Source organism: Armigeres subalbatus, chromosome 3, assembly GCF_024139115.2.
Source record: "Armigeres subalbatus isolate Guangzhou_Male chromosome 3, GZ_Asu_2, whole genome shotgun sequence".
Lineage (NCBI taxonomy): Eukaryota > Metazoa > Arthropoda > Insecta > Diptera > Culicidae > Armigeres > Armigeres subalbatus.
The window spans coordinates 184,871,176-184,895,946 of record NC_085141.1 but is presented as its reverse complement, the minus strand read 5'-3'; the positions used below and the strand labels follow the sequence as shown (position 1 = coordinate 184,895,946).

Sequence of the window (24,771 nt, the reverse complement as noted above, 5' to 3'; positions counted from 1 at the left end):
TTCTGTTGAGAAAAGTATTAATGACAAACGTACCGTGGCTGATATCCTTATTTATCTGGCGGTTAGACCAAGTAGGATTGGTAGGATTGTAATAATATCCACAACATTCATCATCGTAATTTGTCAATCGCAGTCGATTGGTGTCGGTAGTAGTGTAAATTATTATTTTTCGTGCCACTTTTTGCAAATGATAACAATAATTTCGATGAATATGTTTTACTTTTGATATAGTATCCAGTTTAATTATCAACAGATATGCGTGCACGGCGCAATCATAACAAAATTGCATGGATCCATTTTTGCTCCTCACGGCTCGACAGTCGACATACATTGCTTTCCATATCTCGATTTCAAATTAAAATCGTTCTCAAATAACTTTTTTTTTTTATTGGTTGATTAATTATTATCTGCTTTCGAAACTTAACAAGTTTCCAATACTCATTCCTGCATAACTTTAAACGGTTCGTCAGTGTCTACATATCATATTTTAATGAGCCGAGCATTCAGTGCCCGATGACATCGTCTGTTCCATCTCAGCTGTGAAGCTGAGGTTGGTTACATTTGTTACAGCATGACACATTGTCCATCTCTGCTAGACAGCGCAAATGTTTGCAATCAGAGTTCAGAGATAACGCATTGATTAGGAGGACACATAGCTTGTCAATCACGAGTAGAGATTCATTGCTCACAGCCGGTTCTGTGGGAAGTCCTTTCAGAAGCGTATAATAACTCGAAGGTGCAATTTATTCTCAGCTCAAGTAAGTCGAACAATTAGCATCTTATCGCTATTCAAGATACGGCGGAGCACATAGAAGTTGCTGAACTTTGGGCACAATCAAGCTCTTCCTGGTAGAGAGGACAACAATCGTTCCGGGATATTCAAGCTGACCAGGCAAGTGTAATATTTTAATGAGTGCATTTGTTGTGAGCGTTGGCATTTACGTGGTACGGAACCAGCCCCACAGCGACAAGAAGAAGTTCACAACGAGTTTGCGGATTGGTGAACAGGTAATCAAGGACCAGTTTTAATTAGAATTCGTCGTTTATTTAATCATTGCTTTCTAACACGCTCTTGCTGCGCAATTTAGCCGCTCCAATTGATCAGGCACAAGCTTAACATGACGCAGTTTGAAGCATTTTATAATGCTTTCTGTGACAAAGGTTTTAACGTATTCATAGTCCTGTCTTAATTTAGTGTGATGTGACTTTTTACTTTTTACTTGAATATCACTTATATCTTTACCAAGCATCGACATTAAATGCTCCTTTCAAATGAATAGCGTTTGGTAAAAAAGTAATTCGCAAAATGAACCGAAACATATTAGTGACAGCTTTGAAATGAAGAACCCAACAGTAGACCAGCATATTGCACATGGTGAAGTTTTGCTATTTCGAACATGAAAAGATCGATTTTTAGTCCAGTACTGATTTTTTTCTGGTAGGAAGATACAAATTTGTGAAATGGCAAGATATTGCAAATTATAGCAAAAAAATAGCAGATCGTAGAATAAGAAGAATTTCTTTATATGTGCTCAATTGTAAACAATCAATTGAGTGCATATTAAGAATATAAACAGACTCAAACAGATCTTAACGGCGTGAAGTATCCCATTTATTACTTTTTTTAAGTGTGAACTCATCGCTGAAAAAATAGGAAACAAAACATTTTACGCTTTAATAATTTTGTGTTCGACTATGATTAATGTGGGAACATGAGCCAAAACCTATGAGCTTTTTGCCAGTTCTCCCATTATTTCACAGTCACTATAAACCCAATTATTATTTACAGCACAACTTTTGTTATAGCTTAAATTTGGTACACTTTTTTGTGCATTAGCAAAACACTCCCCAGAAAAGTTTTCCATTTTTACGAGGCAAAAACAGTTGCATCTGATTTGGCATCATCGTCTCTGCTCGGCACAGTGAAACATCTGCACCCTTGAGGATAAAGTTTGTTGCTCCGCTTCGACACACAAATTGTTGAATGTTTTCCACAGTAGTCGAAAAGCTACATCCATCACTGGGTGCATAAAAATGCTGTAGCTATTTCATAAACAGCAATCTGGCGAATAAGTAGAACATAGCCACATCTTCAAGAATAATTCATTCATGGCCGCTCTAACCAGGGCGGAAAAAGTTTCAACAGCTCCGGGTCATAAACAGAAAATCTCATTTGTTACAATGCGTCTGCTGGAACAAGAATGAACTGTCTTCAACTTTTCTCCTTTAATTCCAGCGCACATTGTCCGCTGCAGCATGAGCCACTCGGAGCAGGTAGAAGGGCAATCGTCCGGTACTGCGATATTAGATGATAAGTCCAACTTTTCCGCCACTGATAAAAATGTTGTTACTACAAGTGAAACGACAGCCACCGCTCAGCAGCAGGAGGAGTTTACGGATCCATTTTGCAATGCTGATAATCCACAGATAATTAGTTTTCAGGATGTTACTTCGGCAGCTTTTAGGATCAAAAACGGAATCGAGCACACACCCTGTCCAGTGAGTCTGTCATCCAGCTTTAATAGCTGCTCCCCTTTAATGCTGATATTTTTTTTCTTCCGGCAGAAATCACATCTATCCGAGGTGATCGATATGGACATATACCTGAAAAAAGAATTTCTCCAATTCACCGGAAGCTTCAAAGAACGAGGGGCGCGATATGCGCTGGTCATGTTACCGAAAGAGCAGCGAAAGAAGGGAGTGATATCAGCCTCCTTGGGAAATCACGCCCAGGTTTGTTGTATATTAAGTTTCTACACGGAACAGAATGTCTAGGAAGAGCATAGTAGCGGCGACGCGGCCTAACATCATTTCATAAATGGGGGGCACACATGATATTCATAGTGCTGCAGCAAACAACATGACACGAAACGAACGAACCAGCATTTTTTGCTACGTAATGTTTGGCAATGTAAGTTTATGCCTCTTGAAATAGGGTGACTGTATAATATTCTGTAGGAATTAAAGCAGATTTGGCCGAACAGGTCATTTGGCGAAATAGGTTATATGACGTCTCACTTCTAAATCTTCATTTCTCAATTCTCACTGTGAAATACGACAAAAGAGAAGTTGGAAATGATGAAAGAGAAGAGAGGCATCTCCCTTCTCATTTTGCTCTTCTCACTTTTTATAGTAAGAAACGATACGTTAGGAATTGGGAGTGAGAATTGAGAAGTAAGACGTCTTACTGCTCACTCCTCATTTCTTATTTTTCATTGTAAAAACGTCTCATTGTTCACAGTATAAAAGTGAGAAGTGGAAAATGATGAGTCAGAAGTGAGTAGTCTCACTTCTCACTTTTAACTAACCATTTCGCACTTCTTCGTTATCGCAGTAAGAAGTGAGGACTGAAGAGGGGAAATGACTCCTCATTATTCACTTCTCACGGTGAAAAGTAAGAAAAGCGAAGAGAAGTGAGAGGCCTTATACCGGCTCCTCATTTCTCACTTCTGACTATTCTCAGTGACCCTTTCTAGTTTCGATTTCGCAAATGACCAATCAACTTTTTCGGCCAAATGATGTGTTCGGCAAAATTACATTTTCCCCCAAATGTCCCTTTCTGCTAAACGACCGTTTGGGACAAACGACATGTTCGGCCAAATAACGTATTTCGTAAGACACACTCTTATGAAAAGGCACTCAAAATATTGTTGCATAAATGGAAAGAGTAATAGACGAAAAAAGTTATGATTAATTATTTTAGAGCGTCTTAGGGGAAATGCTACAAGGTTAAAATACTATTATTCTTCCATTTACTTCCACTATTAACTTTTATGTATCAACAAGCAGATACGTATTTCGTTTCCTGCTTGGAAACTTCTTCAGTGTTTGTTATCGATAACAAACACTGAAGAAGTTTCAAAGTAGGAAACGAAATACGTATCTGCTTGTTGACACATAAAAAAATTAATAGTGGAAGTAAATGGAAGAATAATAGTATTTTAATCTCGAAAAAAGTAATATTGGTAGTGTTTTTGGATTTAAAACGAGCGAACGAAAACGATTCAGTTCGAGACGATTGACAGAGCAAAACTTCTGATACCATTGAAGGGTATTGGATCAAGTTGATTAGTTCTAAAGTAGTTCGAAAGCTACTTAGCGTCTAGACAATATATGACTATATGCAATGATGCAGTGTCAAATCCTGTTAGTGTAGAGTTGGGGTCCCAAAAGGTAGTGTCTTGGGTCCATTATTGTTTATATTGTACATGAATGACAAAAAAGAAGCGCAAACCGTTGCTGAAGTGAACCTGTTTGCGGACGATAAAGTGTCACCGCAAATGCTGGGTAGAGCGTACCATTGGTACTTCGCGTACCTGAAGGAATAAAATATACCCCATCTCGTGGTCCTTAGCCTCTTACCCAGCAACTCCTATCCCTACCACCTCGTGGCGCTGGCCGGGATACGAGTAACCTTAGGGAAGATCGGGTAACCAACCCCGGTGGAAACGTTGGTCGTATGTTGACAGGGAAGGAAAGCTTGCTCCTTTCCGGAGGTGTAAATCTTATTGAGCGTCTGTTCTCCATGTTAGGAGCGGCTCACAACAGCGTCTTCTCCATGTAAGGGGCGACTGATCATCGTCGGAGTGCCAGCAAGGGATTCTAAGTGAAACTGCGCAGCATGGTCAACCGGAAATGGAAAGGAATGGTCCTCTGGAAATTTAGAAGGTTTGGTGTCAGGCCCTGCAAGCCAGCCTTAAAAAAACGAATAATCAACAAGAGATTACGGACCGGAACCATCGGCGAAAACCACTGCGGCGAAAAAGCGAAACTTGGTTCGTGGAACTGCAAATCTCTCAACTTCATCGGGAGCACACGCATACTCGCCGATGTCCTCAAGGACTGTGGATTCGGCATCGTAGCCCTGCAGGAGGTTTGTTGGTAGGGATCAATGGTGCGAACATTTAAAGGTAATCATACCATCTACCAGATGGTATGAGAGAATGAGAGGATCAATCAATGAGGGAATGTGCAGGTTGGGGATCAAAGGCCGATTCTTCAACTTCAGCATAATCAGCGTCCAGAATCCACACTCCGGAAGTACCGATGATGATAAGGACGCATTCTACGCGCAGCTGGAACGTGAGTACGACAGCTGCCCAAACCACGACGTCAAAATCATCACAAGAGATTTGAACGCTCAGGTTGGCCAAGAGGAGGAGTTTAGACCGATTATTGGAAAGTTCAGCGCTCACCGGCTGACGAACGAAAACGGCCTACGACGCACCTATTTCCAACACAGCCTCCCGTATCGGTGCACCTGGAGATCACCACTGCAGACAGAATCACAAATCGATCACGTTCTGATTGATGGATGGCACTTCTCCGACATTATCGACGTCAGGACATATCGTAACGCTAACATCGACTCTGACCACTATCTGGTGATGGTTAAACTGCGCCCAAAACTATCCGTCATCAACATTGTTCGGTACCGACAACCGCCGCGGTACGACCTAGAGGGACTGAAGCAACATGATGTCGCCACTGCATACGCGCAGTATCTCGATGCTGCGTTGCCGGAAGAGGGTGAGCTCGATGGGCCCCTCTTGAGGACTGCTGGAATACAGTTAAAGCAGCCATTAACGATGCAGCGGAGTACAACGTATGGTATATGGGTCGAAGTCGACGGAACGATTGGTTCGACGAAGAGTGCAGACAGATTCTGGAGGAGAAGGACGCAGCGCGGGCGGTCGCGCTGCAGCAAGGTACCCGACAGAACGAGGAACGTTACAGACGAAAGTGGAGACAGCAGAGCCGTCTTTTTCAAGAGAAGAAATGCCGCCTGAAAGGAGCATAGTGCGAGGAGATGGAGCAGCTGTGTCGTTCTCAAGAAACACGCAAGTTCTATCAGAAGCTCAACGCATCCCGCAAAGGCTTTGTGCCGCGAGCCGAAATGTGCCGGGATAAGGATGGGAGCATCTTGACGGACGAAAGTGTGGTGATCGAAAGGTGGAAGCAGCACTACGAGGAACATTTGAATGGCGCTGAGAGTACAGGCAGTGAAAGTTAAGGCAGCGGAGGAGATGACTACGTCAGTTCAGCAGACGATGGAAGCCAACCAGCCCCCACCTTGGAGGAAGTTAAGGATGCCATCCAACAGCTAAAGACCAATAAAGCAGCTGGTAAGGATGGTATCGGAGCTGAGCTCATCAAGATGGGCCCGGAAAAGCTGGCCACTTGCCTGCACAAATTGATAATCAGAATCTGGGAAACTGAACAGCTACCGAAGGAGTGAAAGGAAGGGGTTATATGCCCCATCTACAAGAAAGGTGACAAGCTGGAGTGTGAGAACTTTCGAGCGATCACCATCCTTAATGCCGCCTACAAAGTGATATCCCAGATCATCTTCCGTCGTCTGTCACAATTAGTGAATGAGTTCATGGGAAGTTATCAAGCCGGCTTCGTTGACGGCCGCTCGACAACGGACCAGATCTTTACTGTACGGCAAATCCTTCAAAAATGCCGTGAATACCAGGTCCCAACGCATCATCTGTTCGTTGATTTCAAGGCGGCATACGACAGTATAGACCTCGTAGAGCTATGGAAAATTAAGGACGAGAACAGCTTCCCTAGAAAGCGTACCAGACTGATTAAAGCAACGGTGGATGGTGTGCAAAACTGTGTGGAGATTTCGGGCGAACACTCTAGTTTGTTCGAATCGCGCCGTGGACTAAGACAAGGTGATGGAATTTCGTGCCTGTTGTTCAACATTGCGCTAGAAAATGTCATGCGGAGAGCCGGGTGTAACAGCCGGGGTACGATTTTCAACAGATCCAGTCAATTTACTTGTTTCGCGAATGACGTGGACATTGATGGCCGAACATTTGCAAAGGTGGTAGAACTGTTACGTCAAGCAACAAAAGATGGACTGGTGGTGAATGCATCGAAAACCAAGTACATTTTTGTGGGCGGAACCGAGCGTGACAGGGCCCGCCTGGGAAGCAGTGTTACGATAGACGGGGATACCTTCGAGGTGATCGAGGAATTCGTCTACCTTTGATTCTTGCTAATGGCTGATAACAATGTTAGTCGTGAAATACGAAGCCGCATCATCTGTGCAAGTCGGGCCTACTACGGGCTCCAGAAGAAACTGCGGTAAAAAGAGATTCACCAGCGCACCAAATGTGTCACGTACAAGACGCTTATAAGACCGGTAGTCCTCTACGAACACGAAATACGAACAATGCTCGAGGAGGGCTTGCAAACACTCGGAGTATTCAAAAGACGGGTGCTTAGAACCATCTTTGGCGGTGTGCAAGAAGACGGTGTGTGGCGGCGAAGAATGAATCATGAGCTCGTCCAGTTCTGCGACGATCCCAGTATCCAGAAGATAGCTAAAGTTGGAAGGGTACGATGGGCAAGAATGTCGGACCCTGCAAAGATGGTGATCGCTTCCGATCCGGCAGGTACGAGACGGCATGGAGCGCAGCGAGTGAGGTGGGCAGACCAGGTACAAAACGACTTGGCGAGCGTGGGGCGTATCCGAGGATGGAGAGATGTGGCCTCGAACCGTGTATTGTGGCGTCAAATTGTTGGTTCAGTGTTATCTGTTTAGATGTAAATTAAATAAATGAAATAGTGTTGCTCGTGATTGCTGTTAGCATTCGCGAAGCAAATAGTTTACTAAGAACAGAACTGAACAAGATGGCAGAATGGCATAAGGAAAAGAAATGGATGTCGAATGTGAAGAAAACGAAATACATGATAATTACGAACCAATGGAAAACTTTGCTACTCCGTGATTGATCAGAGCTTGTGCAAATTGCACTTCGATCCAAGTGAATAGTGGTTGGGGTTTACCATCTATTCTCGAAGTGCACGTTTCAGCAGCTCACGCATGATTATCAATAACGGCGCCGTCCAAGTCCTTACAGTCAGTTGGGAAAGGAAGGGAATGTAATGTGTGGCAATTGTTGCAATAAGAGACCGAGAATACCTCTGCATCTCCACAATTACCACGAGAAGGATGTTTTGTTAGTTGGGTAGGGTATTCAGAAACATATCGGGATGCACTTCTATTCAGCTTATCAGTTCGGGTATTTTTAATATTAGCATTTCCTTACCTTGTTTAATTGTTCATCCTTCGCGAGGATAAACAATCAATAGCTCAAAATGAGCGATTGTGCATTTGAGTTTTGAGTCGAGAGCCCGCAACATATTTCCTTCAACACGGGGAAAATAGAAAAAGAATAGTCATAAAATTGAAAATAAGGAGAAAATTACGGCTATTTAACCACATTGATAATTATCGGAAAGCCAATCCCAATCAGAAACCCTTATTAAATCTCAACTAGAAGGTTAAATAAGAATGCAAAGTCAGAAGTATTTTGATAATTTACATTTATTTTTATGTTTATTCCACATGTCGTGTGTGGATTGTGAGTATGTTTTTATTTAGTTTTTTTTTAAGATGTATACCCTTTATGGATTATATTAATGCATTTGTTATAAATTGTTCAAAACCATGAGCAACTATTATTGCCGTTTACATTATAACAGTGGTGGAAATCAGAGAACCTACTCCTCAAAACGAGAAGTAGGCAGGTCTTGGCTATCAACTACTCGCAGAGAAACTAGAAAAACGAGCCTCGAAAAATGTTTTTGAAGCTTCGCGAGCCTTTCTGGTCAATATGCAGAATAGCATAAAACAATATCGGAACATGTTGCTTACGGATGTACAAGATAGAATACACTTGTTTTTTTGTTATAGTGTTAATTTAAAATTAATTCTTTTAAATCTATTTAAAAAAAACTACGAAAACTCGCGACCGTGATTTTTACTCGCGAACGTAATACTACAGTACTGTTTGTCTTTGAACCAGAAAAATACAGACAGCAGGTTCACGCGAATGCGGCGTTTTTTGTTGGTCAAATTAAATACTCTTTTCTTACTCGTGAAGCGAGTATTTCCATCTCCACCATTGCTGTTCGGAATCCGTCCAAAAAAAGACTATTTTTCTGTAGCAGTCTTGCGATCAGCTCAAGCCATGCAAACTCACAAGTAATAGTTTGTTTATTTTCCGTGGAATCTGACTGATGCAACAAACAACTCCAAATTTCCGGCGTTAGTTATATTACAAATTCATTTGATTAATTCCTTTTTTAAACTTTGTTGCTTTACTTATTATCTAATCAGCGAGTCTGCTTTACTCGCTTCTCCCCTTCAAATACCATTTGACAGAAGATCTCATTTTGATCAGCTTCAAAGCTTCAAAGCAAATTGATTAATTTATTATTCTTACAATTATTCACCTTACAAATTCAAGTCCTAAATCTTACTTTCTAGTATTTAATTCTAGCGGACCTATCTTCCCAACATATTCTTCACTTCACCTTTTTCAGTGTTGCCAGTTTCACCAACAATTATTTGAATCTTCTCAACAAAGATATTCGTTCCAAACTCACCACTCTTCAAATACAGATCGTAATCCGAAACTACAATTCCACCTTCCACTTGCCCATTAAATAAATACGCTGCCAAAACTTTTCACATCAACCGTTCTATTGTCACCTTCTTTCTTTATTTTATGTAAACAAATCCAACGACATCGCGTATTATTGACTAGTTGAACATGTTTCTCACCATTTGGGTAGCGCTCACTGTTCACGATTGTGTGAGCGTATTGAGTGAGTACAGTATCAGCCCGCTATGTCAACAGCTGCATAAAAGTAGTGTGAGTTGGAACATAAACAACAGCAACAGAAAGTTTCTAATCACTGAATATATAGCAAAAACTTGAATGACTTCTTTTAGTTGAATGTTTTCGCCTGTCATAAGATGAGTCCAGTACCACTCCATTCAACTCTTTCGCGCTACAATCCTCACAGATATGAATCCCAACCGCAACGGCAGTCGTTTTCAGCGTCTCACCTTTGACTTGACTTCCAGTCAAGCACGAAACATCGAAGTCGGCTCCACAGCGGAGTCCGAAACACGCATCCGTAAAGACTACAACGCGGCGGAACTAAACGGAACGGAATACAATATTTAATTTATCTTGAAAGTTAAGCGCGGGTTAAGGAAAGTGCCCTAGTCGTATGTTAATTAATCACAAGTAGGGGAAATTGGACACACATGATCCCCGGGGACACATGATCCCTCATGTTTTCTCGAAAACTGATCACATTTTTATACCACTGATATGTGCAAACGGATCCGTTAGATAGATTATTGAACCTGATGATATTAGTTACTTTATGTTTATGGGTCTTAGAAAGGTTTTATTATTTAAGCATTCTTAATCCTTTTATTCTTAAAAGGAGAAAAGTTTAATAACTTTGAATATGTCCAACCAAAACGTGTCAAATTTTTACTGGACAAAGTTTTATTATTGTAGAATTGAATAAATTCATTCGATTAAGTATTGCTGATTATCCATTGAATACAAAAAACAAAAGAAGATAAAAACACCACATGGACACACTTGATCCCCCACAGTTTGGACACACTTGATCCCGATATTGCATATATTCAGGCGTTTGTTGTATACCATCGCATATTATTGTATTGTATGTAACTAATTGATCTGTTAAAATTCTTTTCTAGTTAAAATGTAATTTTTCTTCAACTTTGTCAATCAGGCGATATGCACGCAATTTGAATTTCCCAATTGCCTTATTTCATTAACCGGAAGAAAGTGTAGTTGAACATACTTAGTTTTGATTAGTTTTATTAAATGCATTTTAACATTATTTTCAATGAAAAACAGTATAAGTTAATCTTTGAAAATACTCAACAAATCACTGGGCTTAAAATCAGTATTGTTTGATCTAATATTCAAGTCTTACGGATTCAACTAGGAGAAGTTTGCTAACAATCACCATATATTTATAAATCTTCTTGTCCGATTTGTCAGAAGAAGGCCCGCACAACGGTATCACCTTTTTACCCTTCTTACATCCTAAGAAGGGTATAAAGAACGCTTGAAAAACCGACTTTTTATCCGAGGCTTGGAGACACAAGTCGTATATACCAATCAACTCAGCTCGACGAACTGAGCACATGTATGTATGTGTGCGTGTGTGCGTGTGTGCATATGTGTGTGCGTTACAAAAATGTCACATCAAGATCTCAGCCGTCCGTGGACCGATTTGCACGATTTTAACACTAAACGAAAGTTTAATTTTTTTTTTGCAATCAGACATTTGGTTCCAGAGATATGTGAGAAATACGAACATGAAGTGTATTTTCAGAAAACTAACAAAATAATGTCACATGAATATCTCAGCCGTCTGTAAACCAATTTGCATGATTTTATCTTTAAACGAAAGCTATGACTTTGCCATTGAACCCATTGTATTTTGTTTTTGCAATTAGACATTGAGTTCCGGAGATATCTCTGAAATACGAACATAAAGCATTAGACGTATCAACTTCACACATTGGCAAAATATGTCCCATCAAGATCACAGTCGTCCTTGGACCGATTTGTGCGATTTTATCTTTAAACGAAAGCTATGTTTTTGTCATTGGACCCATTAATTTTTTTCTGCAATCGGAAATTCGGTTTCAGAGATATCTGTGAAATACGAATATGAGATATATTTCCAGACTACTAATGAAGAATTGTCACACCAATAACTCAGCCGTCAACTCAGCTCGACGAACTGAGCATGTGTATGTATGTGTGTGTGCATGTGTGCGTGTATGCGTTACAAAAAAATGTCACATCTAGATCTCAGCCGTCTGTGAACCGATTTGCATAATTTTATCTTTAAACGAAAGCTATGCCTTTGCCCTTGAACGCATTGAAATTTGTTTGTAATCGGACATTTAGTTTCCAAGATATTTAAGAAATACGAATATTAGGTGCAAAATAATGTCACATCAAGAGCTCAGCCGTCTGTGAATCGATTTGCATGATTTTATCTTTAAACGAAAGCTATGCCTTTGCCATCGAACGCATTGAATTTTTTTTGCAATCGGTTTAGTTTCAGAGATTAGTTTCAGAGATATTCGTGAAATACGAATCTTAAGTGCATTTTCAGAAAACTAATAAAATAATGTCACATAATGATCTCAGCCGTCTATGATCCGATTTGCACGTTTTCATTTTAATATGAAAGCTATGGCTTCTCGATAAAACCCATTAATTTTTTTTCGAATCAGAATCAGGTATTGGGTTCGAGAGATATCTGTGAAATACGAACATGAGGCATATTTTAGAAAACATAAAAATTGCCACATCAATATCTCAGCCATCTATGGTTCGATTTGAACTCGTTCGGGCTTCAACGGTTGCAAATCATCGGGCTTGGTTGCAAATCAAATCTGCAGCCTTTGTGTATTGTTATTGAATTTTTTTTTTAAATCCAAAGATATCCCCTGCTGATATCTCTGAAATCCGAAAAAAAATTACCAACTGATTCGAACTTTTTTTCGAGCATGAAACTTCGTTTACTTTCATTTTCATTTATTTAGTTAACATCTAAACAGATAACACTGAATCAACAATTTGACGCCACAATGCACGGTTCGAGGCCGCATCTCTCCATCTTTGAATACGCCCCACGCTCGCCAAGTCGTTCTGCACCTGGTCTGTCCATCTCGCTCGCTGCGCTCCACGCCGTCTCGTACCTGCCGGATCGGAAGCGAACACCATCTTTGCAGGGTTGCTGTCCGGCATTCTTGCAACATGTCCTGCCCATCGTACCCTTCCGGCTTTAGCTACCTTCTGGATGCTGGGTTCGCCGTAGAGTTGGGCGAGCTCGTGGTTCATTCTTCGCCGCCACACACCGTCTTCTTGCACACCGCCAAATATGGTCCTAAGCACCCGTATCTCGAATACTCCGAGTGCTTGCAAGTCCTCCTCGAGCATTGTCCATGTTTCATGTCCGTAGAGGACAACCGGTCTTATAAGCGTCTTGTACATGACACTTTTGGTGCGGTGCCGAATCTTTCTCGACCGCAGTTTCTTCTGGAGCCCGTAGTAGGCCCGACTTCCACAGATGATTATTTATTTATTTAATCAGACTAAGGCCGAAGTGGCCTGTGCGGTATATAAGAGTCTTCTCCATTCGGCTCGGTCCATGGCTACACGTCGCCAACCACGCAGTCTACGGAGGGTCCGCAAGTCATCTTCCACCTGATCGATCCACCTTGCCCGCTGCGCACCTCGCCTTCTTGTGCCCGTCGGATCGTTGTCGAGAACCATTTTCACCGGGTTACTGTCCGACATTCTGGCTACGTGCCCGGCCCATCGCAGTCGCCCGATTTTCGCGGTGTGAACGATGGATGGTTCTCCCAACAGCTGATGCAATTCGTGGTTCATTCGCCTCCTCCACGTACCGTCCGCCATCTGCACCCCACCATAGATGGTACGCAGCACTTTCCTTTCGAAAACTCCAAGTGCGCGTTGGTCCTCCACGAGCATCGTCCAGGTCTCGTGTCCGTAGAGGACTACCGGTCTAATTAGCGTTTTGTAGATTGTCAGTTTGGTACGGCGGCGAACTCTATTCGATCGGAGCGTTTTGCGGAGTCAAAGTATGTACGATTTCCAGCCACTATGCGTCTCCGAATTTCTCTGCTGGTGTCATTTTCGGCAGTCACCAGTGAGCCCAAGTACACAAATTCTTCTACCACCTCGATTTCGTCACCACCGATGCAAACTCGCGGTGGGTGGCTCACATTGTCTTCTCTTGAACCTCTTCCTATCATGTACTTCGTCTTCGACGTGTTGATGACTAGTCCGATCCGCTTAGCTTCCCTCTTCAGTCTGATGTAGGCTTCCTCCATCTTCTCAAAGTTACGTGCCATAATATCTATGTCGTCGGCGAAACCAAATAGCTGGACAGACTTATTGAAAATTGTACCACTCGTGTCAATCCCTGCCCTTCGTATTACTCCGTCCAAAGCGATGTTGAATAGCAGACACGAGAGACCATCACCTTGCCGTAACCCTTTGCGGGTTTCAAAGAATGCCCCTGAAACTAGAACTACGCACATCACCCGATCCATCGTCGCTTTGATCAACCGTGTCAGTTTATCCGGAAATTCGTACTCGTGCATTAGCTGCCACAGCTGGTCCCGATCGATTGTATCATATGCGGCTTTGAAGTCGATGAATAGATGATGTGTGGGCACGTTGTATTCGCGGCATTTCTGCAGTACTTGGCGAATGGCGAACACCTGGTCCGTGGTGGAGCGTTCGCCCATAAAACCCGCCTGGTACTGCCCCACGAACTCCCTTGCAATTGGTGCTAGTCGACGGCATAAAATTTGGGAGAGTACCTTGTAGGCGGCGTTCAGCAATGTGATTGCGCGGTAGTTGCTACAATCCAGCTTATCGTCCTTTTTGTAGATGGGACACACGACACCTTCCATCCACTCCTGCGACAAAACTTCCTCCTCCAAAATCCGTGTAATGACCGTGTTTAACAGCTCTCCTGGTAGTTGGTCAACCCCAGGGGCTTTGTTGTTCTTCAGCCGGCCAATCTCCTCCTGAATTTCCTGGAGATCCGGAGCCGGTAAAATTATGTCCTGCGCGCGTTCTCCCAGGTTCATCACCATACCGCCATCTTCTTCTGCCACATCGCCATTCAGGTGTTCTTCGTAGTGCTGCCGCCACCTTTGGATCACCTCACGCTCGTTCGTAAGAAGGTTCCCGTTTATGTCCTTACACATATCAGGCTGTAGCACGTGGCCCTTACGTGAACGGTTTAACTTCTCAAAGAACTTTCGTGTATTATTAGCGCGGTACAGTTGCTCCGTTTCTTCACGGTCTCGATCTTCCTGCTGGCGCTTTTTCCTCCGGAAAATCGAGTTTTGTCTGTTCCGCGCCTGTTTATATCGTGCCTCGTTCGCCCTCGTGCGGTGATGATGCGCAGATGATGCGCCTTCGTATTTCACGACTAACGTTGTTGTCAGCCGTTAGCAAGGATCCGAGGTAGACGAATTCCTCGACCACCTCGAAGGTATCCCCGTCTATCGTAACACTGCTTCCTAGGCGGGCCCTGTCGCGCTCGGTTCCGCCCACAAGCATGTACTTTGTCTTTGACGCATTCACCACTAGTCCAACTTTTGTTGCTTCACGTTTCAGGCGGGTGTACAGTTCTGCCACCTTTGCAAATGTTCAGCCGACAATGTCCATGTCATCCGCGAAGCAAATAAATTGACTGGATCTGTTGAAAATCGTACCCCGGCTGTTACACCCGGCTCTCCACATGACACCTTCTAGCGCTATGTTGAACAACAGGCACGAAAGTCCATCACCTTGTCTTAGTCCCCGGCGCGATTCGAACGAACTGGAGTGTTCGCCCGAAATCTTCACACAGTTTTGCACACCATCCACCGTTGCTTTGATCAGTCTGGTAAGCTTTCCAGGGAAGCTGTTCTCGTCCATAATTTTCCATAGCTCTATGCGGTCTATACTGTCGTATGCCGCCTTGAAATCAACGAACAGATGGTGCGTTGGGACCTGGTATTCACGGCATTTTTGAAGGATTTGCCGTACAGTAAAGATCTGGTCCGTTGTCGAGCGGCCGTCAACTTCGTTTATTTGTTATCCAATTAAAGTTCATGTTTATGCATAGAAATTGTAATATGCAGTGCACCCATAACCTTTCAAAAGTGTAAGAAGGGTTCCATTCACTGTAGGTGGATTAAGTCGGGTTTTGACGTAGGACTACGTCTGTGTTTTCTATATTGGGGTACACTTTACGATTGCGAAAATCAGCAACCGTAACGAAAATATGATAGACTTTATACTTTAATATCTAAGCTGTTTCTCGATGGATTTTCATTTTTTTTTGGACCATTCGATCAAGGATGAGTCAACGCTTCTTCGTACTTATTTGAAAATACTGAATTTTAACTATTTATTATCGATAATTGATAAAAAGTTTGCAAATAGGTTAACCAACCAATCACGTACATGCATCACTAGCACAGACATCAAAAATCAATCACTTGCGGGTTTGGATCTAATCCTCAGTTTGAACAAGGTTTCACGCAGAGCAGACGCATCAAAGCGATCGCTGCGGAGCGGACACAGCATCAGGGAGGCGCTAATAACATTTTCAAAGGAAATCCATCGCAACGAACCAGCATTTCATATGAAGAAAGGGTTGACCATAAAAATAGCACTGTGGCGATCTCGCACCGCCAGTGCCGATGCTGAAAATTTATTACAAATTGTGGTGTCAGCTAGTTGGAAAGGAGCATTGGGAAAATAAAATTGGTTCTTCTCAGGACCAACATTTTATGAAAATAAAGAGTTAATTGCGAAAATGGACTGTTTCGGTGGCATCGGGTTTGGCGTGGTAGCTTGGTTGCTGTTAGTGATCCCATCCATTAAAATTTACTGCATCATCTCCTTCCGATGCGCTATCAAATTCGATATTTACGATTGAGTTTTGCACTTTGAAGAAAGATTATTTCGGATAGTCGAATCAACCTTCTTTGTATAAAATGGTGACTTTTGTATAAAATCAATGAAGACGCCACCTCAGTGGAAACTTTCTACAGCAACCACCCATCGGTAAACGTCGCTCGGACAGACAGATGCCAAGAAATAATGTTTGGTAATATGATGAAACTTCGTCTTCAGTCAACTTTCTGTCGTCGCCAAACTATGGTAACCCGGAAAAAATCGATATCAATTCCAATGACTAACGAAACAAAACCAAAGAATTTTGCCAGAAAATTTCACTTTCCATCGACGACGGCCAAATCGATGAAGACGCCACCTTAGTGAAAAATGTCGTTTAGCTGCCTTAGTTTTTCAAATGGCGCATTATTTAAAACAATAATTCATAGGATAACAATTTTCCCAACGGTCAAAACGGTTTGTAATTTATTCTGTAATTTGTAATTTAAGTCCCGCTCACTTTGCCACCAGCGCTATAGAAAACGATGCATGTACGCTTCTATGGCGTGCGGGAGTCGAACGTTGAAAATTAATATATTTGTGTTCGGTTTCGCGCCACCTCCGATTCTGCTTATTTTTCCTCTGTTCCGGAAATTGTTGAGCATAATGTCTTCTAGGATTCTGATGATATCCATTGAAAGATAGGCGAGTGGCTTCAGTGGCGATGCGGCCGATGAGTCGTTCCTTTGGCTGGTTCATCCAACTGGGAGCTACTTTCAGTTTCTTGATTCGGTTGACCTCCGAGCAGTTTGCACAATGCTAATAAATTTATACAAAATATGATGAAAAATACCCTCCATTTCGTATAGCTACGTAATCCTACGTCACCTTTGCGTACAACCCGATTGGGCTGCACCTTTGAGTTTTTTTAATTTTAAATCGATAAAATATTTATTTTAATTTTTTGCCTTTCTCGTACAACAAAGTTGTACCGAATAGCTATCATTTCACTCCAAAATCGAACTTTTTATAGAAGTCTCGGAGACCCATGATGTTATATACCAATCGACTCAGCTCGTCGAGCTGAACAAATGTCTGTCTGTCCGTGTGTTTGTGTGTGTGTGTGCACACGAAAACCGAAAAACATTAGCCACTTTTTCATTTAGTAATTCTTAACCGATTTTCTCGCAACAAGTTGCATTCGACAGGGGACAAAGCCTTGTTGATCACTATTGAATTATGCGAGAAAGGCAGTATCACCACTCGGTGAATTAAGTTGGGTTTTTTTATTTTGAAATCGATAAAATATTTATTTTAATTTTTTTATTTTCAAATCAATAAAAAAATATTATTTTTCATTGTAAACTGTGTTTTGGACATATTTAGAAAATACGAACACAAGGCGTACTTTTAGAAAACTAAAAAAAATATTTTTTTTCCAGAAATGTAAGTAAATTTGAAATAATGGAAATGTTGTGATGCGTTTTTCTCATTCTATCACTATTATCACTAGACAATTAATCAGGATTTTCTATTCTAAAATCAGCAAAAGATTTTTTCCATTGGCATTTTTTTTCTAAATCATAACTTACTTTGTAATTTCACGTTTATGTTTTGATATAGTTTGTATGTATTTACTGTTTGCAACTGATTATTATGGCATTTTATAGACAAGATCTTTCATAGATTTGGAAACATCGGTGCTGACTCTAGCTATTTCATTCTGTACGGCCAATGGAAAATGAAAATATGGTTATTTTAATTTGAAATCTTCATTATCTTTACCTTTTGCTTGTTGATTGCGCCTTTTTTCAAAATTTTCGAAATAGTGTTAGTGAGGCGATCCATCGATGCCCGTTGTAATGAGACATTTTTAGACTGTAGCAAAAGATTTATGTTGATTTATTTTGTAATCATATAAGTGGTAATTTACCAGCCGGTTCTGTGAACGATTACATCTATCGATGATCGAGAAACTGGAGTTTATTATTTCTTGTATCATTCTAGATTTCTATTAATAATAATAAAACTTATAACACAAATAAATAAATAAATGTTGGTTACATGCTTACAGAAAGAAGAACCAATTGTTTCTCCTGAAAAATAAAACAAAATAGCGAATGGAGGTGAAATAAAGTTAGTGTGTGCGCAGTTGATTAAAATGTTCACCCCCGGTAATGATGCTCTAAATAAATTAAATCATCGATGTCTAACGCATAATTTTTTTGACGCGAAACGTCATTTGTATATTATGTTTAAGGAATATATAAAATCGTGTACGTCGGTTACCTAAATTAACTATAGTTGTAAGACGAAAAATGTAAAATTAATTGAACAAAACAAAAAAAATTCGGCTCCGTAACGCCAAATGGCAAACGAGCCTTCAAAATAAATGCTAGATTAAGCAAAAATATCTGGAATACAAAACATTTAGTATTGCATATATTTTGAATCAAGTTTTTATTTTGAAATCGATAAAAGCATGATAATATCAGTTATTTTATATTCAATTGAAGGTCATATGCATAGAAATTGTAATACACACACAACCATTCAAAAGTGTAAGAAGGGTTGCGTTCACTGTAGTTGGATTAAGTCGGGTTTTTTGTTGGCCCCAAAACAGGGATATTTACCATTGGCATTCGCAGTGTGGCCAATTTTCAGAGATTTAATAGAATAATTAGATTTTTAGCCTATCTTGGTACAGTGATCACCACGTCACTATCCAAGCCGTTCCAGGGTGGACGTTAGGCAGACTGACAGCGATTTCAACAATGTTTGTTCTCTCATATGGCCCTCTGCTAATCTTCAGTTTCTATTCATTTCACATTTGCCGCTCGCTTGCGGTCAATCGGATCTGTATCTTCATTACTTTCATCTACTCCCTTTCGCTTTGAGTAGTACAGGTTTACCTCGATTATATGGACCCTCGATTATATGGACCCTCGATAATATTGACATTTTTTTCGCTCAATTTTTTTTTTGGGTTTTGGGGTTTTAAAAAGATGTTGAATATTGTAAGTCATATTTTGCATTGTTTCTATATTTATTATGGTACATTGGGGCAAATAAAGGCCCGTAAGGCATGTTGTGATGTTATATATAGAGATGCACTCTGAGTCATATGTTCGATTGACTTGATTGATTTACCATTTCGCGTTGGAAAATTTCATTGTATATAATGATAAATATACAATTCTATAATCTGCAATAGCCACGGCCTCGTCCTTACAAAAGGTGGTGAAAAATAGTGCGTATTATTGGTTATCTATGCCATACGAAAACGTGAAGTGAATTGTCAGACTGACAGGATGCCGAGCAAGTGATAACATGAGATTGTCATATTTAGCTGTTAGATCTTTGCTTCCAAGTTTTTTCTGCTTTTGGTGCATGGAATTAAGTATAGAAGGACGGATGATGCATTAACACTCTTCGAGCAGTCTTTATGTTTAAATAAATGTTGTCAAATATCCTGGTATTCACATTTGTTCAGCACAAGGCTTAAGGATTATACTGACGTTCAACGGTAGGAAAAGAAATTGAATATCTTTAGAATGTTCTTGTTAACAGTTCTTAAATCAATTGCTGCTAAACCGTTCAGCAAAGTGTGATCCTGAAACGCTCATGCAAACTCGTTCATGCTGTGTAATGTGAGCGATGTGTTTTTGTTAGTGTTGTACAAAATACAACAGCGCGCGGTGGTGAAATTTTGAATGCAATCTTAAGTTTTGTCCGGGATTTTCATGAGGGCCCGCCACTGTGCGTCGTTTTGAATTTTAAGACCCGTTGCAAAATACAGCCCTGCTTTAATATACGAACATAGTCCAAAATAGCCATAACAATTTATCCCTTAATATTCCACTTAGCAGGTGTAGGTGCACTGTGCGATTGACCTTTCCCGTCAACAATTTTTAGCCGCTCTATCGATTCTTCAATATGTTGAGGACAACTTTCCCAAAGAACCCATACTTTTTGACGAATAGTGCTAGTTTCCAAGCTTGACCTAACATTCGTCCGATTTTGAATTAAATTAAGGCCAATTCCAATTCTTCAAACGTGCGGCACTTTTCCGATTTTATTTATTCTAAAATATGAGTTCTGTGAAAAAGTTGAACTTAAATAAGTCAAAGAATTGACTGAGTCAATAAAACGAGATACATTTTTTGGCGGGAAATGTCAATTGGTTCTTGTAAAAATGACACTGATACGTGGATAGAGCCCCTTATTTACATTGATTTAAATTCTTTTTAACCCTTATGCGGCCAACAAAAAAAAACACACGTGGATGGCCGACAGGGTACCCGTGTTCCACTAAATTGATATTCTTATAACTTCAACAATTTTCAACCGATTTGGATAATTTTGACAGTTTTGGAAACAGAAACTCATATACTTTTTGCCCATTGTCAAGGTTTACAGCTTATGCACATGGTTATACAAGAAATCTTTGAAGTAAGGCTTAAGAGTCTACACGCGTAACCAAAGGCCATTCAGCCAGTTTCAAATATGCTACAAGCTCTTTGCGCTTCTTAGAATTAAAGGTGTTCTCAGTATGGGCTTCGGGTAATGCAAAAATCCCTGAAATGAAGTCTTAGTCATCCGAGAAATCTCTGGAGTAAAGCCTAAAGATCTACTCGCGTAACCAAAGGCCTATTATGCAAATTCAAACACGGTACATGCTCTTTGTGGTACTTAGCATAGAATGCGTTCACAGTATATGTTCCGAGTCATCCAAGAAATCTCTGGAGTAAGGCCTTAAGGTCTACACTCGTAACCATGGGTCTATGGATTTGTCTCAAAAGTGGTACATGCTCTTTGCGCATCTTGAAATCAAATGTGATCACTACATATGTTCTGCGCTATCGAAGAAATCTCTCAGATAAGTCCTCTGGCGCCTTTATTGCATATGTTCATGGTCATCCAATAAAACCCTGGAAAAGGCCTTCAGGTCTACACGCGTAACCAGAGATCTTTTAGATTGTTTTAAAACTGGTACATGCCCTTTGTGGTACATAGAATAGAACGCCTTTATTGCATATGTTCATGGTCATCCAAGAAAACCCTGGAAAAGGCCTTAAGATCTACACGCGTAACTAAAGATCTTTCAGATTTTTTCAAAAGTGTTACATGCCCTTTGTGGTACATAGAATAGATTGCACCCATTGCATAGGTTCATAGTCATCCAAGAAAACTCTGGAATAGGACTTTAAATCTGCATGGGTACCCAGAGACCTTTTGGCTTGTTTCAAAAGTGGTACATGCCCTTTGTGGTATATAGAATAGAATAGAAAAGAAAATGCTAAAATAGGCCTCATAATCTTCACACGTAACCTTTAGGATTGTTTCAAAAGTGGCATGTGCCCTTTGTGGTACATAGAATATACCGCTTTCATTGCATATTTTCATGGGTATCCAAGAGAACACTTGAACAATCAGCAAGAACTTCATGCGTAACCAGAGTTCTTTCGGCCTAGTTGAATAGTTATACATGCCTTTTATAGTACGTAGAATATAATGCACCCATTTTAAATGTTCATGGTCATCCAAGAAAACCCTGAAGTAAGGCATTAGGATCTACACCAGAGATATATCAGCCTGTTTTAAATTTGGTACATGTCTTTGGGGCCCATGAATAAAATGCGTTCATGGCATATTCTCATGGTCATCCTAGAAATTTATGGAGTTAGACTTCTAGGCTTACACGAATATCTAGAGGATCTTTAAGGTCACTCCTTACGGAATCCAAGTTTCAAAGTGCTCGCGTTTTCGGGGGTACACCACTCGATACAGAAGCAACGCACAGCTGTCATTTTTATTATTTCACGCATGCTGCGAAGCAGCAAAGCTAAATCAACAAAAATACAGTTGTGCTCCGCCTCCATATCGATTGGTGTGCCTGAAAACGCGAGCACTTTGAAACTTAATTCCGTAGGAGTGTCATAATCTAATTTTAATATGGTACATGATCTTTGCGATATTAGCCCGTTTTTTCCCTCACGTTCTCGGCGTGAAGTTGTATCGTTCCAATTTATTTACATTATGCATTTCCAAAGCATAGACTTCATATTAGTGATATCAATGAAGTTTGTATACTACCTGGAACCAACAACAACAAGACAACAACAACTACTTGGAATGCTAATAACCCAATATTTTTTTTACACGGTTGGTATTCTTTAATTTCCCAGTTAACCAGATTTTTCACAGCTTTTTAAATACCACCTGAATTTTCTTTGATTTTTTGAGATTTTTTTTCATGGGGTTAACTCATAGATTCATCAACTCTAAAGGTAGCAATCAACTAAAACCCATCCGTGTAAAAAAAAACCGGGTGTATATCAAGATGAAGTTTCACATATTGTTTATTCTTCAATAACTGCCCAGAGCTAATGACAACAACTTGAACTACTTGAAATGCAAACATATACCAATAGCCTTCCGTTCGTGGGTTGATCTGCAGATCATTCCTATATGGAGTTCATAGACTACCTAGTACCATGGCAAAAATAAAAACTACAGCAGACGTTTGATAACTGCAAGTCATTTAACTGCAATTCGATAGTTGCAACAGTTTTACAGTTATCGGACCGCTAAACTTCAAACCGATGTCAGACTCAATGACAGCTGCATTGCGCTGCACATTTAGATGCACTTTTCTTGCATTTGACGTCGATTGACAACCGTTTGACGTCTAGAGTGCGTTGCAGTTATCGAACGGCATTCGATAACTGAAAAGTAAACATTTTGCAGTTATCGAACGGCTACTGTACTAGGAATGCGTATATTCACTCAGATGAGGTTGACCCGATTTTGTCACTCCCAGATTTTGTCTACCCCTGATTTTGCCTAACCCGATTTTATCACGTTTTCGACCCAATTTGCCGCAAACAATAAAGATTTTCATGAAATAACTTTCACTGCCTGTAGCTTATTATGAATCATTTATGAGTACCTGTTAATAAGTTTGTACGTCTCTTCGACAAAAAAATACGGATTCCATTCACGTATTTTGCCTTGCCTTCATTACGGAGCCCAGGGCAATGAAAATAACTACTTAAAATACAAACATATACCAAGAAAGAGTCTCACAACTTGCTTATTTTCAAATAACTGCCTCCATTAAGGAGGTTGATCCATCGACCTTGACTCTATTTCATAGACTACCTGGAGCTCAAGACAACAACAAGAACTACTTGGAATACAAACATATACCAAGATGGGGTCACAAAACCTGTTTATTCTTCGATAACTGCCTCCATTACGGATATTGCTCTACAGAACCTCGGTCCAACGAAACCAGTACGCTAGACAGGTGTTTTCCCTACTAAGCTACGAAGGACCTCCATCGTCCTCCGCAGCTTAGCGGGTACTGATGAAACCAAATTCACAGCACCGGGCATGTAGCCGAACTCTCGCAATACATTTTCAGGACTAACTCTCTCATATATGTTTTTGTACAATGTCAACCAAGTAGGATGAGTATTTAGTATTATCTGGCTCCTACACACTTGCTTCATCACCAACGGCGCTCGATGAAGTAGGGTTGTGTGAGATTATGACATTTGGTCATCAGCTCCCAACCCGAACCCATAAGCGAAGAGAGATCGCCTTTCGAGTTCAGTACATTCAAAGTTAATCACCTATGTTCCGGGTATTGAGCCACCCGGAGTGGAAATTAATTACTATGTCTGAAACTCGATTATGCATATGCACAACATGTGATAGATTATGTTCGGAAAAGGTATTGGAGGAAAACCGCTACCTTCCATCCATCCCAGTTGTTCTTCAATAACTGCAACCGTTACGGAGGTTGATCCACCGACCTTGACTCTATTGAGTTCGTAGACTATCTGGAGCCCACGACAACAACAAGAACTACTTGGAATACAAACATATACCAAGAAAGGGTCCCGCTACTTGTTTATTCTTCGATAACTGCCTCCATTACGGAGATTGATCCGAAGATCTTGACTGTATGGAGTTCGTAGACTACTTGGAACTCACGACAACAACAAGAAATACATGGAATACAAACATATACCAAGAAGGGGTCACAAAACATGTTTATTCTTCAATAACTGCCTCCATTACGAAGATTGATCCACAGACCTTGACTCTATGGAGTTCGTGAACTACCTGGAACCAATGACAACAAGAACTACTTAGAATACAAACAAATACCATGAAGGCGTTACACAACTTGTTTATTCTTCAAAAACTGCCTAAGTTACCAATGTCGAACCCCATAACTTGACTCTATGGAGTTCGTAGACTACCTGGAGTCTTCGACAACAACAAGAACTACTTGGAATACAGACATATACCAAGAAGGGGTCACGCAACATGTTTATTCTTCGATAACTGCCTCCATTACGTAGATAGATCCGAAGATCTTGACTGTATGGAGTTCGTAGACTACCTGGAACTCACGACAACAACAAGAACTACATGAAATACAAAA

The 24,771-nt window shown here is 40.7% G+C and overlaps 1 protein-coding gene across 2 annotated transcripts in view; it reads left to right on the top strand.

Moving 5' to 3' along the window:
• The first annotated feature begins 685 nt into the window (after positions 1-685).
• The window catches only part of LOC134220623 (L-threonine ammonia-lyase-like), a 39,995-nt gene continuing 15,909 nt past the window's right edge, over positions 686-24,771 (top strand). The window contains exons 1-3 of one of the 2 annotated variants that reach the window (XM_062699722.1): positions 686-892; positions 2,237-2,499; positions 2,566-2,733. In XM_062699722.1, the coding sequence (XP_062555706.1) occupies positions 2,257-2,499; positions 2,566-2,733 (411 nt within the window). In that variant the 5' untranslated portion in view covers positions 686-892; positions 2,237-2,256. Of the gene's footprint in view, positions 1,009-2,236; positions 2,500-2,565; positions 2,734-24,771 lie in introns of both variants that reach the window. The other variant, XM_062699721.1, reaches the window with a different exon arrangement.